Genomic DNA, 14,668 nt, shown 5'->3' with positions numbered 1-14,668 from the left:
ATTGCTATGTCTAAGGCATGTTAGATACAAAGAGAGAGATTTCCTCTCCTTCAGAAGTTTATAGTCTGATGAGGGAGAAAGGCTATAGACGGGGGCTAACGATTGGATAGAGGTAAGCTCAGTTTGAGTCACCTGTGGGTGATCCCAGTAATTACTGCACAGTAAGCGGTTTGTGTGCGCGCCTTAATCTTGCAAACATCATCCAAGCAACCAAACCATAGAAGATTGAATCTTTTCAGAGATACCCATTGAAAACTCAGTGTGAAATGCCAAGTGGGTAGACACAACCATCCATTTCTGGAAGAGGGAAGGAAGCAAACGAGTCTTGATTTCTTTCTTTAGCTGCAGATACAACCCCAAGGAAGAAACAAAACTCGAATTCTCAGTCTACACCTGGCAGCTCTGGGCAGCGTAAGCGGAAAGTTCAGCTGCTGCCTTCTCGGCGAGGGGAACAGCTGACCTTGGTATGGTCTTGTCCATCTACTCCTGCCCTCCCCGGCTTAGCTCTCCTAAGTATTAGGAATGCTAAGGACAAGTTTCTTCTGTTTTTTTTTTCTAATTTATTTTTGTTTTTGTGTTTTGAGACAACATCCCTCTGTCACCCAGGCTGGAGTGCAGTGGCTCGATTTTGGCTAACCGTAACCTCTGCCTCCTGAGTTCAAGCAATTCTCCTGCCTCAGCCTCCCAAGTAGCTGGGATTACAGGCGCTTGCTACCACGCCTGGCTAATTTTTTGTGTTTTTAGTAGAGATGGGGTTTCACCATGTTGGCCAGGCCGGCCTCAAACTCCTGACCTCAAGTGATCCAGCTGGCTTGGCCTCCCAAAGTGCTGAGATTACCGGTGTGAGCCACCATGCCCAGCCTTCCCGTTTTTTCTGATTGGCCTGACTTCTTCTTTTTCTCTTTGGTAGCCTCCACCTCCCCAGCTTGGCTATTCGATCACTGCCGAGGACCTAGACTTAGAGAAGAAGGCTGCATTACAGTGGTTCAACCAGGCCTTGGAGGACAAGAGCGGTAAGGAGCACAGATCGTTGCACACTCGAGAGGTTTCAGGTGTCTGTTTTCTTTGGTTTTATTTTGGTGTTTGGAAAAATGGGTTTCTCTGGGAAAATCCCAAGTAGGGTTCCATGTTTTCTTGTGGTCTTTCTCACCTGAGATATCCGTGTTGGTCTTCACGGGAACTGGACAGCAGGGACCACTGCAATTGAGGGCAGGCATTCCTCCATGAGCTGTGCTGAGAGTCTGCTGTCCGACAGGCATGTGGAAAGAAGTCCCAGACAAGCCAGGACTGCTTCACCTTTCTTTCTTTCTTAGATGCTGCCTCGAACTCTGTCACTGAGACCCCACCTATCACTCAGCCTTCATTTACCTTTACCCTGCCTGCTGCTGCAACTGCCTCCCCACCCACCTCCCTCCTGGCCCCAAGCACCAACCCACTGTTAGAGAGCTTGAAGAAGATGCAGACTCCCCCGAGCCTGCCACCCTGCCCAGGTGAGCTGGAGTGGGGCCGTGGATCCAGCCTTCTGAGCAGCATCCCCGGCTTGGGTTGGAATAAGGGCGTCGTGCCTGTCAGTCGCTGGAGATTGCTCTGCAGGCCGAACGCACCCTGGCTCAGCACACTGGAGCGGGCTCACGTTTAACAGCGCCGGAGCCCGCATCAGGAAGTGTTAGAGAAGGGGTGCTGCGGCGCTCAGGATCTGAAGCCTGGCTCGTAGCTGCCCTGAGCCTCGCCTTCCTCATCTGTCAGATGAGAATGATCTTCCCGGTGCAGCACCTCTGAAGTGTGAATGTGGTGGCGTGGTCAGGATATCCTTGCCTGTCAGAACCACCGGTCCAGAACAGCACTGCTTCCTTTCCCTCCAGCACTTCGAGGGCTGCTGGTGTTCCCGGCCCAGGCCTTCACGGCACTGCGCGCGCACACCTCTTTATCAGACAGTAACCTGGGGTTCGTACTCACCCTTCCTGCTCAAGGGCAGAGACTTCCCCATTCATAGTTGCGTGCTCTTAGCGCCTGGCAGGTGAGCTTAGTAGGCAAATAAAGTGTATCTAGATTCATACATGAACTTCAGAGTTCAGACAATTGGACTGTCTTAGTCTCTACACATTAGGCCCCCATTTAGGCCCCATTTTATCCCCTTCTGTCTGATGATCTGTGAGGTAGAAATAATGAACACTTCCTTGATTTACTGTACAGGCCTGTAGTGTAGACTTAGCTGAGTTTATTGACTGACTCTTGGATCCCAGGCTCTGTGGTAGGCATGGGGAGGACACTGAAATACTGAATACCATCATCTTTGAAGTGTTTATTCCAATTTCACATTTTCTATTCTTCTTCCAGAATCTGCTGGAGCAGCAACCACTGAGGCCCTCTCACCTCCAAAGACACCCAGCCTCCTACCCCCGCTGGGTTTATCACAGTCAGGGCCGCCAGGGCCACTCCCCAGCCCCTCCTTAGACTCCAAACCCCTGACCACTTTGCTGGGGCTGATCCCTGCTCCATCCACGGTACCAGCCACTGACACCAAGGCACCTCCAACCCTTCAGGCAGAGACGGCTACCAAACCCCAAGCCACATCTGCCCCGTCCCCCGCCCCCAAGCAAAGCTTCCTGTTTGGAACACAGAACACCTCACCTTCCAGCCCTGCCGCCCCTGCTGCATCTTCAGCATCTCCCATGTTCAAGCCCATTTTCACGGCCCCACCCAAGAGTGAGAAGGAAGGCCTCACACCACCTGGCCCTTCAGTCACAGCCACAGCGCCCTCCAGCTCCTCCCTCCCCACGACCACCAGCACCACAGCCCCGACCTTCCAGCCTGTCTTTAGCAGCATGGGGCCACCTGCATCTGTGCCCTTGCCTGCTCCCTTCTTCAAGCAGACAACTACTCCCACCACTGCTCCCACCACAACTGCCCCGCTCTTCACTGGCCTGGCCAGCGCCACCTCTGCTGTGGCTCCCATCACCTCTGCCAGTCCATCCACAGACTCTGCTTCAAAGCCTGCGTTTGGCTTTGGCATAAACAGTGTGAGCAGCAGCAGTGTGAGTACCACGACCAGCACCGCCACTGCCGCCTCACAGCCTTTCCTCTTTGGGGCGCCCCAGGCCTCTGCTGCCAGCTTCATCCCGGCCATGGGCTCCATATTCCAGTTTGGCAAACCTCCTGCCCTGCCCACAACCACCACAGTCACCACCTTCAGCCAGTCCCTGCCCACTGCCGTGCCAACGGCCACCAGCAGCGGCGCTGCCGGCTTTAGCGGTTTTGGCAGCACCCTCACCACCTCCGCCCCGGCCACCAGCAGTAACACGAGCACCCCCACGTTCAACATTCCCTTTGGCTCAAGCGCCAAGTCCCTGCTCCCATCATATCCGGGAGCCAACCCCCAGCCCACATTTGGGGCTGCTGAGGGGCAGCCACCAGGGGCCGCCAAGCCGGCCCTTGCCCCCAGCTTTGGCAGCTCTTTCACTTTTGGAAACTCTGCAGCCCCGGCTGCTGCACCCACACCTGCACTTGTGTCCATGATCAAGGTCGTGCCTGCGTACGTGCCTACGCCCATCCACCCTATCTTTGGTGGTGCCACGCACTCGGCGTTTGGGTTGAAAGCCACGGCTTCGGCCTTCGGCACTCCCGCCAGCTCACAGCCCGCCTTTGGTGGCTCCACTGCTGTCTTCCCCTTCGGTGCAGCCACCAGCTCCGGCTTTGGAGCCACCACCCAGACCGCCAGCAGCGGGAGCAGCAGCTCAGTGTTTGGCAGCACAACACCATCACCCTTCACGTTTGGGGGTTCGGCAGCCCCCGCTGGCAGTGGGAGCTTTGGGATCAATGTGGCCACCCCAGGCTCCAGCACCACCGCCGGAGCTTTCAGCTTTGGAGCAGGACAGAGTGGGAGCACAGCCACCTCCACCCCCTTCGCAGGGGGCTTAGGTCAGAACGCCCTGGGCACCACCGGCCAGAGCACACCGTTTGCCTTCAACGTGGGCAGCACACCTGAGAGCAAACCTGTGTTTGGAGGTAAGGAGGGGCGTGGACTTGGGCTACCGGGCCGGACACTGAAAAGCTGTGCCTGCGAAGCCTGTGTTCTCGGGGAGCTTATGCTGTGGCAGTGAAGAGACAGGCACTGAATATAGAACTCAGTGAGATGCCAGGGCACGATACATGTTTTGCTAATGTAGTAATGACTGGAGGAGCCATTGTGGATTTAACTGGTCAAAGGCCTTCTGAGTAGGTAACAATTGTAAGCTGAAGGTTGGGCGTAGTGGCTCACGCTTGTAATCCCAATATTTTGGGAGGCCAAGGAGGGTGGATCACTTGAGGCCAGGAGTTCAAGACCAGCCTGGACAACTTGGCGAAACCCTGTTTCTACTAAAAATACCAAAAAATTAGCCGGGCATGGTGGTACCCACCTGTAATCCCAGCTACTCGGGAGGCTGAGGCACAAGAATTGTTTGAACCCAGGAGTTGGAGGTTGCAGTGAGCCAAGATCATGCCACTGTACTCTGGCCTGGGTGACAGAGCAAGACTCTGTCTCAAAAAACAAACCGTAAGCTGAATATGGGGGTGGGGTGGGGGTGGGCACAGCACAAGTGGACATGCCTTTCAGGCCCAGGATGGCGCATGCAAAGGCCTAGAGGCAGAAACATGTTTGGTATGTTGAAGAGCAGAACAAAGACAAGCATGGCAGGAGGGCAGGAGCTAAAGCAGTGGTGTGGAAGGAGGCCAAGAGGCAAGGATTGTTTGTGGCCAGGGTTGGGTGTTTGGGTCTTAAGTGTTCAGGAAAACCATTGCAGAATCAGGCAGAAGGATGCAGTGATGGTTCCTCCCGTGTGGAAGATGAGTGTAGATCCATGGCTTCTGTTTGCTTCGTGAAGTAGAGAAAATCTGGGAGAGAGAGGGTCAGGATAAAGTGTATTAAAAAAGGGGTCTTTTGAAATAGTCATTTTGGACAGTGGGGGAAAGGAACATCATATTAAAAAGTGTGATCAGTTTCCAGGCAGTTTGTGGGCTGGAAAATTGTGATTGTGAAGTTAAAGTGAGGCCAGTTAGCATGGCGTGTGTTTCCCAGCGACACTGTGGGTGTAGACCTAAGGTCAGCAGACAGCTGGTGCCACCCGGCTGTGGAGACCCCAGCAAGCACAGCAGGAGGGGCAGCGGGTCAGTGCCCTGATGCAGCTCAGGGGGTGCAGGAGCGGAGAGTGGGTGAAGTCAGCTGCAGGAGGGGTGGTGCCTGCAGGAGATTCGGGAGCCGGAGCAGTTGTGGTGACAGTGTGGCTGCAGGAGTGGTGGCAGGGGTCGGGGAGAGGAGGTCATGGGGGTGGCAGGGTCGAGGGGCTGAGAGGACCATCAGTCAGCCCCACAGGGCGAAGTCACCGTGAGTGGTGATGGGGAGGAAGCCAGTGAGCCAAGGGTCCTCTGTGAATCAGGGAGTGACCTGGCAGTTGACAGGTGACATGAGAACATGGCAGATTAAAGTGATCTGAACTTGAGTTACAGTATTTAGGAAAGGAAGAGAAACAGTGTGGAAGCAGCGTGGGAGCACAGGGAGCTTCCCCTTGTCCGGGCCGGAGGCCAAGCCCTGAGAGCAGCCAACCCTGCAGAGGGGCTGCCAGAGAGGGCCTCGGGCAGGCAGCCAGAGCCAGTCAGTGCAAGGCCGGGGAAGGGAGGGGACCACGGGGCATCACAAAAGATGTGGGACGGACAAACCAGGCTTCAGAGGGGAGGGGACGGTGGCTAGGGGAAAAAGGCCTGAACAGAGGAGGTAGCCAACCCAGGTACGTCAGGGCAAGGCCGGGGAAGGGAGGGTACCACGGGGCATCACAAAAGACGCGGGACGGACAAACCAGGCTTCAGAGGGGAGGGGACGGTGGCTAGGGGGAAAAGGCCTGAACAGAGGAGGTGGCCAACCCAGGTACGCTAGGAGGCGGGGGCCCCAGAGTACTCCCCTCTGCAGCAATGGTCAGGAGGCCCACGAGGTGGCTGCGGGGCAGGGGGGCTTTTTCTCTGCCCTGGCGTGGCCATTAGCGGGTGGGAGAAGCAGGCTGAGCTGGGGCACCAGGCATGAAGACTCGGTTGTCTGGCTCAGCTGCTGATGGAGGAGTGCCCCAGAAGCAGAAGTGGGGCTGAGGGTCCCGTGGGAAGTGCCCTGCGGAGCACAGGCTCCTGCCCGGCTCCTCGCCTGCCTCCGCCCTCTGCTCACTGGCCAGCTCTCTGTTCTCTTCATTCTAGGCACCGCCACCCCCACCTTTGGTCTGAACACCCCTGCGCCTGGAGTGGGCACATCGGGCAGCAGCCTCTCCTTTGGGGCATCCTCAGCACCCGCCCAAGGCTTTGTTGGTGTTGCACCTTTCGGTAAGCAGCAAGCCACCCTGTGGCCCTGCTCGTCTGTCTGAGGAGGGGTTGGGCGGGGTGGCAGGCTCCTGGTCCTCTGAGGCCCCGTGAAGATGAGGTTCAGCACAGGAAAGACATTTTGGGTTAGGAGTCCCCACAGCCCAGGCATGGGAGTTGGATGGCAGAGATCAGAGAGGAGCTGTCCGGGGTGGAAGTTTGCCTCCCATGGGAAGCCAGGTAAAAATGGATTCGTGGGCCTCGCTCTGAGACTCTCTGGGAGTTTGCATTTCAGGAGGCTCCTCTCGTACAGTGTTTCTGATGCAGCGGGGAAAGCCCTATTGAGGCACCCTGTGTTTTATTACTGGCCTGGCCTTCCAGAGATTTGGGCACCCAGAGTCAGAGTCTCAGGTAGCAGCTGCCCTGATGAGGTCTTGTTGAATCTTTCCAGGATCGGCAGCCCTTTCATTTTCCATTGGTGTGGGATCCAAGACCCTAGGGGCTCGACAGCGACTGCAGGCCCGAAGGCAGCACACCCGCAAAAAGTAGCCTTTGTCCCCTGTCCCTGTTCCCCCCACCCCTTCCCTAAATCTGGACCTTGGCACCTGCTAGGAAGAGCCTTGGACCCTTCCAGTTGCGTAAAGCAAACCTACCCCGGATCTCTGGCTTCAGCTGCCAGGGGGTAGTGGCAGCCCTGGGGCCCTTTCCCTTCTCCTGGAGGAAGCACAAGCCTCAGGGATGGGGAAGCAGGATGCGGAGGGCCGAAGCCCGGGACCTCTACTTGAACAGTTCCACTGGGGAGGCTGGAGAACTAAGGAAACACCTGTACATAGTGTCCGCTGCCCTGACTCCGGCTTAGCACACCCTTAGGCAGGCGCCCCTTCCACCTTTCCCTGAGAGCCGTCGTCGCTGGAGGGTGCAGGGTCCAGCCCGCCTGGATCGGTGGTGTGCACCTGATGGGATTTGGGAAATGGGTTATCCCTAAAGCTTTATCTTGCTTGGCTTAGCTGTGAGAAGTGGTTCTTTTCCTCTGGTCCCTTCTGGGGACTCTGTTTCCCCATTTCTTGCTGCTGTGTCCCTCACCGGTTCCTTGCAGGATTCCTTCGTTTTTAAATGCCCTTGAATCTAGCTTTGCCTTGGAGACCCCAGTGGGTGCTGCTCCTGCCGTTTTCTTCCTGCCAAGCCTGAATCAATGTTTCATCTCCAACCCTCTGCCAGTTTGGCCCCTCAAAGCTTGGTGGCTCAAGACTGTTAGCCTGGCAGAGCCGGGGGTGAAGGGAGAAGCTCTTGGAGCAGGCAGGATGCCCACCGCTGCTTTAGCTGCCTCCTTGCCCAGCTACCCTTTGGCCCCATGTCTGCCTCTCCAGGATTGTATGTTTCAAGCCTTGTCCTGTGTTCCTTTGTCTGATGCTCAGTGTATTGCTTTTTGAATCGAGTTTGGAGGAAGAGTTGAGTTGTATGAGTGGCGGCATGTTGGTAGTGCCGGACTTCCTGTTTCAAGTTTTCTGGGGCCTTGCTAATTGAATGTGGAAAGTAGCACCACTTGACGGCTACAAGTGCCGACTCCTGAATTTTCCCATGGTGTTCTGACTTCAAGGGCTGGCAGCCAGGGAGAATGGGCCCAGGGGAAGCAAAGACCTCTTCCCTCTGCTGTTTCTGTCCCACTTAACTGACCTCACTGGAGGCTACATCACCCAAAGTAGATGTTAGAAAACCTAAATTAATGAACCATATTTTTAAAATCCTATTTTTCCCAAACAGGGCCCTCTGCAGCTCATCCTTTCCTTCCGTCCTTCTGAAACCACATACCCCAGGCCCAAGCGCCTTGCTGCCACGCCCAACCTCTTTGGGAGAAGTATGAATGCGTGTGTCTAAATTAAAATAAAAAAATATTTATTTAAACATTTTTTAACAAAAATTTATTTTTGTATTTAAGCTAAATTGCCTTTTAAACTCCTTCAAGCTTGGTTCATTGAGGTGGTTAAGTATAAATGCTATTAACTAGGAATTAGCTGTATAGTTAAGTTATGCCTGTGCAAAGAAGAGGCTCAAATGCTGTCCCCGGCAGCTTTCCTGGGGGACTAGAGCTCCTTCTGGCCATGTTATATGAAATGTAATTCTTATTTTATAAATAATGTGATGTAAATGTAACTGGTGCCCCCTCCCCGATGTGACTGAGGGTGAGTGAGTGGTGGCGGGGCTGCTCCTTCCCACCCCTCAGAACAGCTCTGATCCTCGTTAATACCTGGCTGCGTGTGCAGCTGAGGAAGGAGTGAACCTTAAGCCTAAATACCTGTTAGGATTGGAGGGTCAGGGTGGGCCTGGGCCTAGCAATCAAGCTTCTACCTGTACCTTACGTAAGGTAGACCCTCCTAGTGTCAGTACCTGAGCTAGTTTACCTCAGTTCCGCAGGCAGGACAGCCAGTCCGGGAACCCTGAGTGAGTGTGAGTGTGGATGTGTACAGTACACGCACTGGACGGCAGCGGGAGGCTGGGACTTTCCATTACAAATAGAGACTTCATTCCTGTTGAGTCTAGTTGGAATTTTTAGTATGAATGTGAGATTTTTCTCCTGCTTGTGACATTAAGAATAAAAAACTGTGATCTATCGTAGAGTACGTTCTGCATTTTATTTTTGCAGGCAACACTTTGCTCACCAGCAAGAACACAGCCCGAGGAAGGGACCCAATAACCTTTCAAAACCCAAACTGCTGCCTGCGGTGAGGGCCCAGGGTCCTCCACGGAGAAGACAGGCATCTTCCTTTCCCACCAGGAAGGAGTCAGCCTGGAGCCTCTGCTATGTGCAAGGCGGTGTGCAAGCACCGGCTGCGGCTCTTTGCTGTCTCTTCTTTCTCTTTGGGGCTGGGCTGGGTGTGCGTTCTGGTGCTGATGCTTTGGCCTGTGAGGCTGAGCTAGAGAAGTGTAGATGTTAGATGTGCCGGTGCCATCCTGCGCCTCCCAAGCACGCCCCCACTCACTCACCTCGGCACCTTGACCCGTTCAATTACAGCAACGAAGAAGCCACCGCTGAGCGTGGTCTCAGGGGAGGCCCGGAGGCAGTGCTCGGCACCCGGGAACGTGCTCAGGCCTCGGTGGGGCCAGGCAGGCAGGGCAGGAGCTAGCCTGCAAGAGAAACAGCCCCAATGCTGGGTAAGAGAGCAGCTCACCCCGTCCCCCACTCCCCACGACCCTGGCGCACGCCCTGTACCTGAAGGCGCCCGGGTTCTGCTGCAGCGCATCTCGCACCACGTCTTCATTCTCCTCCTGGCAGAGGGAGCACGTGGAGTAGACGAGCCGCTGCAGGGAAGGGAAAGTGAGCGCGTGGCACAGGGCTCGCTGCTGGAACCCTGCCAGGGCATGCAGACGCGCCGGGCTAGGTGTCCCTGCCCCGGGCTCCTCCAGCTGTCTGCTCGGCATACCTAAGGAAAAGCGTGTCTTGGTTACACAGCTTCACAGGCTGCCTCAGTCCTGAAATCCTCGCTTCACAGAGGAGAACTTTTGTCCCAGGGTCCCAAGCCCATTAGTGTCAGAACTAAGACCAAAACAAATGACTCCAGGTCTAAGCTGCTGTGGACCTGCGAGTCCCTCGGCCACGCTTTCTCGCCATCTCACCCGAGCCACTGCAGGAAGGATCCAGCAGGATGTAGTGGACCTCACGGTAGCGCGGATCCGAGGGGGAGACCGCCAGGAAGTCCTCCTCAGCCAGCTCACAGCAAGAGACGCCAGCCCGGGCCAGCAGCGTGGCCATGGATGCCAGCCGCTTGGCATCCAGGTCAAAGGCAAAGATCTTCCTAGGGCAAAGCAGGGGTGAGCTGAGCATGCATGGAGCAGCTAAGGGCCTGTCACAGCCAACCAGAACATGCAGGTTAAGCCAGGACACACAATATTGAAATGGCCTACGTTTAAAGGGCTCACAGTCAGAGGTAACTGGCCTGGGGTCTCTGCCCCAAGGGCTAAGGGATCCACATCTCACACCTACAGTGGGGAAAGCAGCTTGGGGCAAATACCGTGAACTGCTTTGGTGCAGCAGGAAAGACTTAAGCGAAAGTCATCCTTTCAGCCTTTACCCACTGAAAGGCACAGAATCAAACCCCATGTCCTCCTCCTGCTCCTGACTGTGGCACTCACCCTTGGTTCTTAAGAAGAGCAGCCAAGTGACTGGTCTTATTGCCTGGGGCGGCACAGGCATCGATGACATGGGAGCCTGGCGGGGGGTCCAGCAGCATGGCTGGGAGACAGCTGGCCTGGCAGGCAGAGCACAGGGGCCAGGTAAACAGAGACCCCAGGCTAGGCCCTTCCCGTGCCTACACATTCTTCCCTTTTCTATTCCTCTTGCCTACCCTGTCCTGCAGAATGAGGTGTCCGGCCCGGTACAGTGGGTGTTCATGCAGATCTGTCTGGGCGGGAAACACCAGCAGCTCCGGCATCAAGGAGTCCAGGAGAAAATGCTTCCCCTTGAGGGCTCGTAAGTCATCGAGGCTGCCAGGGAAGAACCATTCATTCATTTCCTGAATTTCTCCCTGCCAGGCCCCATTTCAACGGTCCATTCATGCAACAAATGTTACCACAGCTACGGAGAAATCAACAGGGTGATAAGCTAGAGACGGCAGAATCCGCAGTTGAGGGAATGGGTTGTCAAGCCAGACTGATGGGTCAGGAGCCCCCTCTACTGTTTACCAGCAGTGGGAGCCTGGGCAAGTGATTTAATCTCAAGCCCCACTGGCATCTCTGTAAAATAGTAGGTGTGGGGATTCAATGAGCCAATATATTCAAGATACTTATTTGGCACAAATTAATAAATGTTAGCTATTCCTGTTGAAGCATAACCTTGGAGAAAGGTTACTTTACAGGGGGGTGAGGGGATGCGGGGAAGTGAGAGCTGAGCTCATTCTTGATGGATGAGGAGTTAGTCATGTGAGGCGCTTAGGTTAAAACTACATTCACTATAACTCAGTAAAGGAGTCCCGCCCACTCTCCCCGACCCATGCAGAAATGGGCCTAGAGAGTCACATCTCTCAGTTAAGAAATCTATCAAAGCGGCAGAGCTGGAATTCAAACGCAAGCAGCCGTTCTCTGCTATTCCACCCTGGTGTCCAAGCAACATGGTAGAGGCAGAAGGAAGAGGATCTTACTAAGAGTGGGAGAAAGGGAGAGGGGCAGAGGCTGCTTCTCAGAGCCAACAATGGACAAAACGAGACAGGTGTGAGCCCAGTGGAGGAGGCACGGGGCAGGGACCAGCCACTGTTGCTGGCACGCTGGTGCACGTAGCACCGTGGCAGATGGACCTGGAGAGGAAGCAGGAGGGACAGCACAATGGAGCCAAGAAAGGACTTAGCATGGCCGGGCGCGGTGACTCACACCTGTAATCCCAGCACTTTGGGAGGCCGAGGCGGGCAGATCACCTGAAGTCAGGAGCCTCGAGACCAGCCTGACCAACATGGAGAAACCCCGTCTCTACTAAAAATACAAAATTAGCCGGGCGTGGTGCTGCATCCCTGTAATCCCAGCTACTCAGGAGGCTGAGGCAGGAGAATTGCTTGAACCCAGGAGGCAGAGGTTGCAGTGAGCCGAGATCGCGCCATTGCACTCCAGCCTGGTCAACGAGAGCAAAACCCTTGTCTCAAAAAAAACAAAAACAAAAACAAAACAAAAAAAACAAACGCTTAGCAGAGGAGTAACAGCATCAGATCTGGCTTTAGAGCTTCCTACAGTCAACCTCAAGGAAAATGCAGTGAGACAGTCTGGAAGCAGAGAAACCAGTCTGGGAAGTTCTTGTGGTCATCCCAATAAGAAATGAGTGCTTAACCTAGGCAGTGTCCGAGGGGCTGAAGAGAAAGGAGTGGAGGCCAGATGTGGTGGCTCACGCCTGTAATCCAAGCACTTTGGGAGACCAAGGCAGGCAGATCACCTGAGTTCAGGAGTTTCAGACCAGCATGGCCAACATGGTGAAACCTCATCTCTACTGAAAATACAAAAATTAGCTGGACATGGTGGTGGGAGCCTCTAATCCCAGCTACTCAGGAGGCTGAGGCAGGAGCATCGCTTGAACCCGGGAGGCAGTGAGCCAAGATCATGCCACTGCACTCCAGCCTGGATGACAGAGTGAGACTCAGTCTAAAAAAAAGAGAGGAGTGGAGCTGAGAAAGATGCTCAAGGTAGGGGAGTAAATGATTGGAGGGAGGAGAAGGAAGCACCTAGGATGACTCAGTTTCTGGCTGGACCAAATGGGTGGAAGATGGTGACATCTGTTAGATTTAACTGGGGATGTACTAGGTGTAAAGTCTGAGAGGAAAGATGACAAATGCAGCGACTGTTAGCATCTGTGGTGCGTTCGTATGAACCTGAGGAGGGAAGAATGCAAGAGGGAAGTCTACACTGGGTGGTGAGAATCACCAGGTGGGAGGCAGGAGTTAAAGCTAGAGAAAAAACAGAGAGATCAAGAAGAATGTAGGATGAGGCTCCTAGGAGTTCGATGTTTAAGGGATGGCAGGAAGACAAACCTTGGAGATGGAGAAACTGCTGGAAAGGTAGGAAGAAAGCCCAGAGAGCAAAGTCACAACTGTCCAGCCACTTCTCTTCCCAGTACCCCAGACACCTCCCTAAATGAGGACAGCCAGGGCTCTAAGCTCTCACCTGGAAGCCCGACCCTGATAGGAGAAACCTTGTCTCTTGAAATAATCAACTACATCATCGGAGCAGGTCTTGAGAGTGTTCACACGCACAAATCGAGGCAGCTGGGAGGCTAGGTAGGACGCAATGAGCAGTGAGTAGGCAGGAGCAAAGTTCCCCACCTCCCCCACCCCCCAACTCCTTCCAGCTCACCTGGACCAGGCCTGGATCCCACTTCCAACAGGTCCTCATTCCGGCTCACACCCCGATGAACCTTGAGCCGAGCCAACTCAGCCTTGAGCCTCGCCTGGTGCCGGCCCAACAGAGCCTTCCATCGGCCCCCACCCCCTCGAAAGCCCTTTCCCAACAACAACTCATACACTAGCACCTGGGAATGAGGGAACAAAAACAAAAACCCCCTAAGCATGAAGCATGAATGCCTTAGAACTAACTCTAATGGAGCCCCGGCAATGGAATGGCTAAACAGATCACCTGACAAGATACAGGTGGGATACCTTATCCAAGATCACACCAGAAATTAACTACAGAACAGGATCGGAACCTGGCGTCTCGCTTCCCAGCCTTAGACCCTTTCCCCACAGATGTTCACCAGTAGACCTCTGCACCCAACTTCTTGCCAACATTACCCTTTCGTGCGTGTGGGTTTGGGGTTTTTGTTTTTTTTTAGAATGGGGTCTAGCTCTGTCGCCCAGGCTGAAGTGCAGTGGCCAGATCATAGCTCACTGCAGCTTCGACCTCCTGGGCTCAAGTGATCCTCCCCCCTCAGCCTCCCGAGTAGCTGGGACCACAGGTGCGCGCCGCCACGCCCGACTTCCTTACAGTCTCCGCCACTACCACTTTGTACTTCGGTTATTTAATCCTTCAGAACACTCAAAGTTAAAGCATTTTCATCCCATCTTAATTCGTAAACCAGGGAAGGTCGGCTCATACTCATTTCAGATGAGCGACTTGCTCCAGTCCCGCCGTGCACGGCAGCAGAGCTGAGACCAGATGACAAAGCGCTGACCGTCGGGGTTCACTTCCCCGTCCCTCCCCTCCGCTCACCTTGGCCAGGTGCGGCCGCAGCTTCTTCTCCGCACGGAGGAGGCCGGCGCTGGCGATCACAGCATCCAGCACGGCGGAGTAGCGCTGCGTTTCGCACACCAGCGCGTACAGCTGCTTCACGTTCTGTGTGGCCGAGGAAGACAAGCTGGGTCGGGGGCTCCCCCGGCCCTCCTCGCCGGGCCCCACCTCCCGACCCCACCCGGGCCCGTCCCACCCCAACCCGGGTTCCTCACTCCCCACCCCTACTACTCGCGCCCGGGCCCGCTACCTGGAAGTTGCTGGAGTACACCAACCCCTTGATAGAGCCCTGGCGGCTCTCCACGCCGGCCAGCACGCCTGCAGCTGCAGCGTACAGCCCCATGTTCCCGCGCGCCTTTACGGCTCTGTGGCAAAACGCACCCGGCTCGGCGCCCGCCCGGACTTCCGGGGTCAAAAAGCACGACCTTCCGGGACCGGAAGTGCCGGTCGAAGTCCCCCTGCCAGGCGTGTGTGTGATCGCGCACCTGCCGGGGTAGGGAGTGCGACGCTGCAAGCCCGTTTCGCCACTTCTTCTCTAGTTCTTAAGTTTTTGCCAATCTGATGGGCAAATAATGGGATTTTACTGCTGTTTAACTGAAGTTACTGAGGTTAAATATCTTCACATGTGTATTAGCCATTATATATATATATATATATATAT

General features: G+C 54.9%; 2 protein-coding genes across 12 annotated transcripts in view; one reads left to right on the top strand and one right to left on the bottom strand.

The window, feature by feature from the left end:
- The window catches only part of POM121 (POM121 transmembrane nucleoporin), a 56,774-nt gene extending 47,846 nt beyond the window's left edge, over positions 1-8,928 (top strand). For 4 of the 7 annotated variants that reach the window (XM_034952064.3, XM_055114515.3, XM_034952062.2 and 1 more), the window contains 6 exons: positions 343-464; positions 911-1,013; positions 1,314-1,490; positions 2,338-4,005; positions 6,217-6,339; positions 6,767-8,928. In XM_034952064.3, the coding sequence (XP_034807955.3) occupies positions 343-464; positions 911-1,013; positions 1,314-1,490; positions 2,338-4,005; positions 6,217-6,339; positions 6,767-6,864 (2,291 nt within the window). In that variant the 3' untranslated portion in view covers positions 6,865-8,928. The remainder of the gene's footprint in view (positions 1-342; positions 465-910; positions 1,014-1,313; positions 1,491-2,337; positions 4,006-6,216; positions 6,340-6,766) is intronic. The other 3 variants (XM_063605903.1, XM_055114510.1, XM_034952063.2) reach the window with 1 other exon arrangement.
- NSUN5 (NOP2/Sun RNA methyltransferase 5) lies at positions 4,712-14,422 on the bottom strand. Of its 5 annotated transcripts, none has more exons than XM_063605904.1 (10): positions 14,258-14,417; positions 13,990-14,112; positions 13,138-13,312; positions 12,949-13,057; positions 10,656-10,794; positions 10,444-10,559; positions 9,928-10,106; positions 9,524-9,734; positions 9,298-9,438; positions 4,712-4,872 (listed from the first exon to the last, which is right to left on the bottom strand). In XM_063605904.1, the coding sequence occupies exons 1-10, from the start codon at positions 14,348-14,350 to the stop codon at positions 4,764-4,766; spliced, it is 1,395 nt and encodes a 464-aa protein (XP_063461974.1). In that variant the 5' UTR covers positions 14,351-14,417; the 3' UTR covers positions 4,712-4,763. The 5 variants fall into 5 exon arrangements, with proteins under 5 accessions (XP_063461974.1, XP_034807959.1, XP_063461976.1 ...); XM_034952068.3 differs by lacking the exon at positions 4,712-4,872 and adding an exon at positions 8,927-9,227 and having other exon boundaries at positions 14,258-14,422; XM_063605906.1 differs by lacking the exon at positions 4,712-4,872 and adding an exon at positions 8,927-9,227 and having other exon boundaries at positions 9,524-9,612; positions 9,928-10,102.
- Between the last annotated feature and the right edge of the window lie 246 nt (positions 14,423-14,668).

Source organism: Pan paniscus, chromosome 6, assembly GCF_029289425.2.
Source record: "Pan paniscus chromosome 6, NHGRI_mPanPan1-v2.0_pri, whole genome shotgun sequence".
NCBI classification, from domain to species: domain Eukaryota; kingdom Metazoa; phylum Chordata; class Mammalia; order Primates; family Hominidae; genus Pan; species Pan paniscus.
This window is presented reverse-complemented; position numbering and strand designations above follow the sequence as displayed.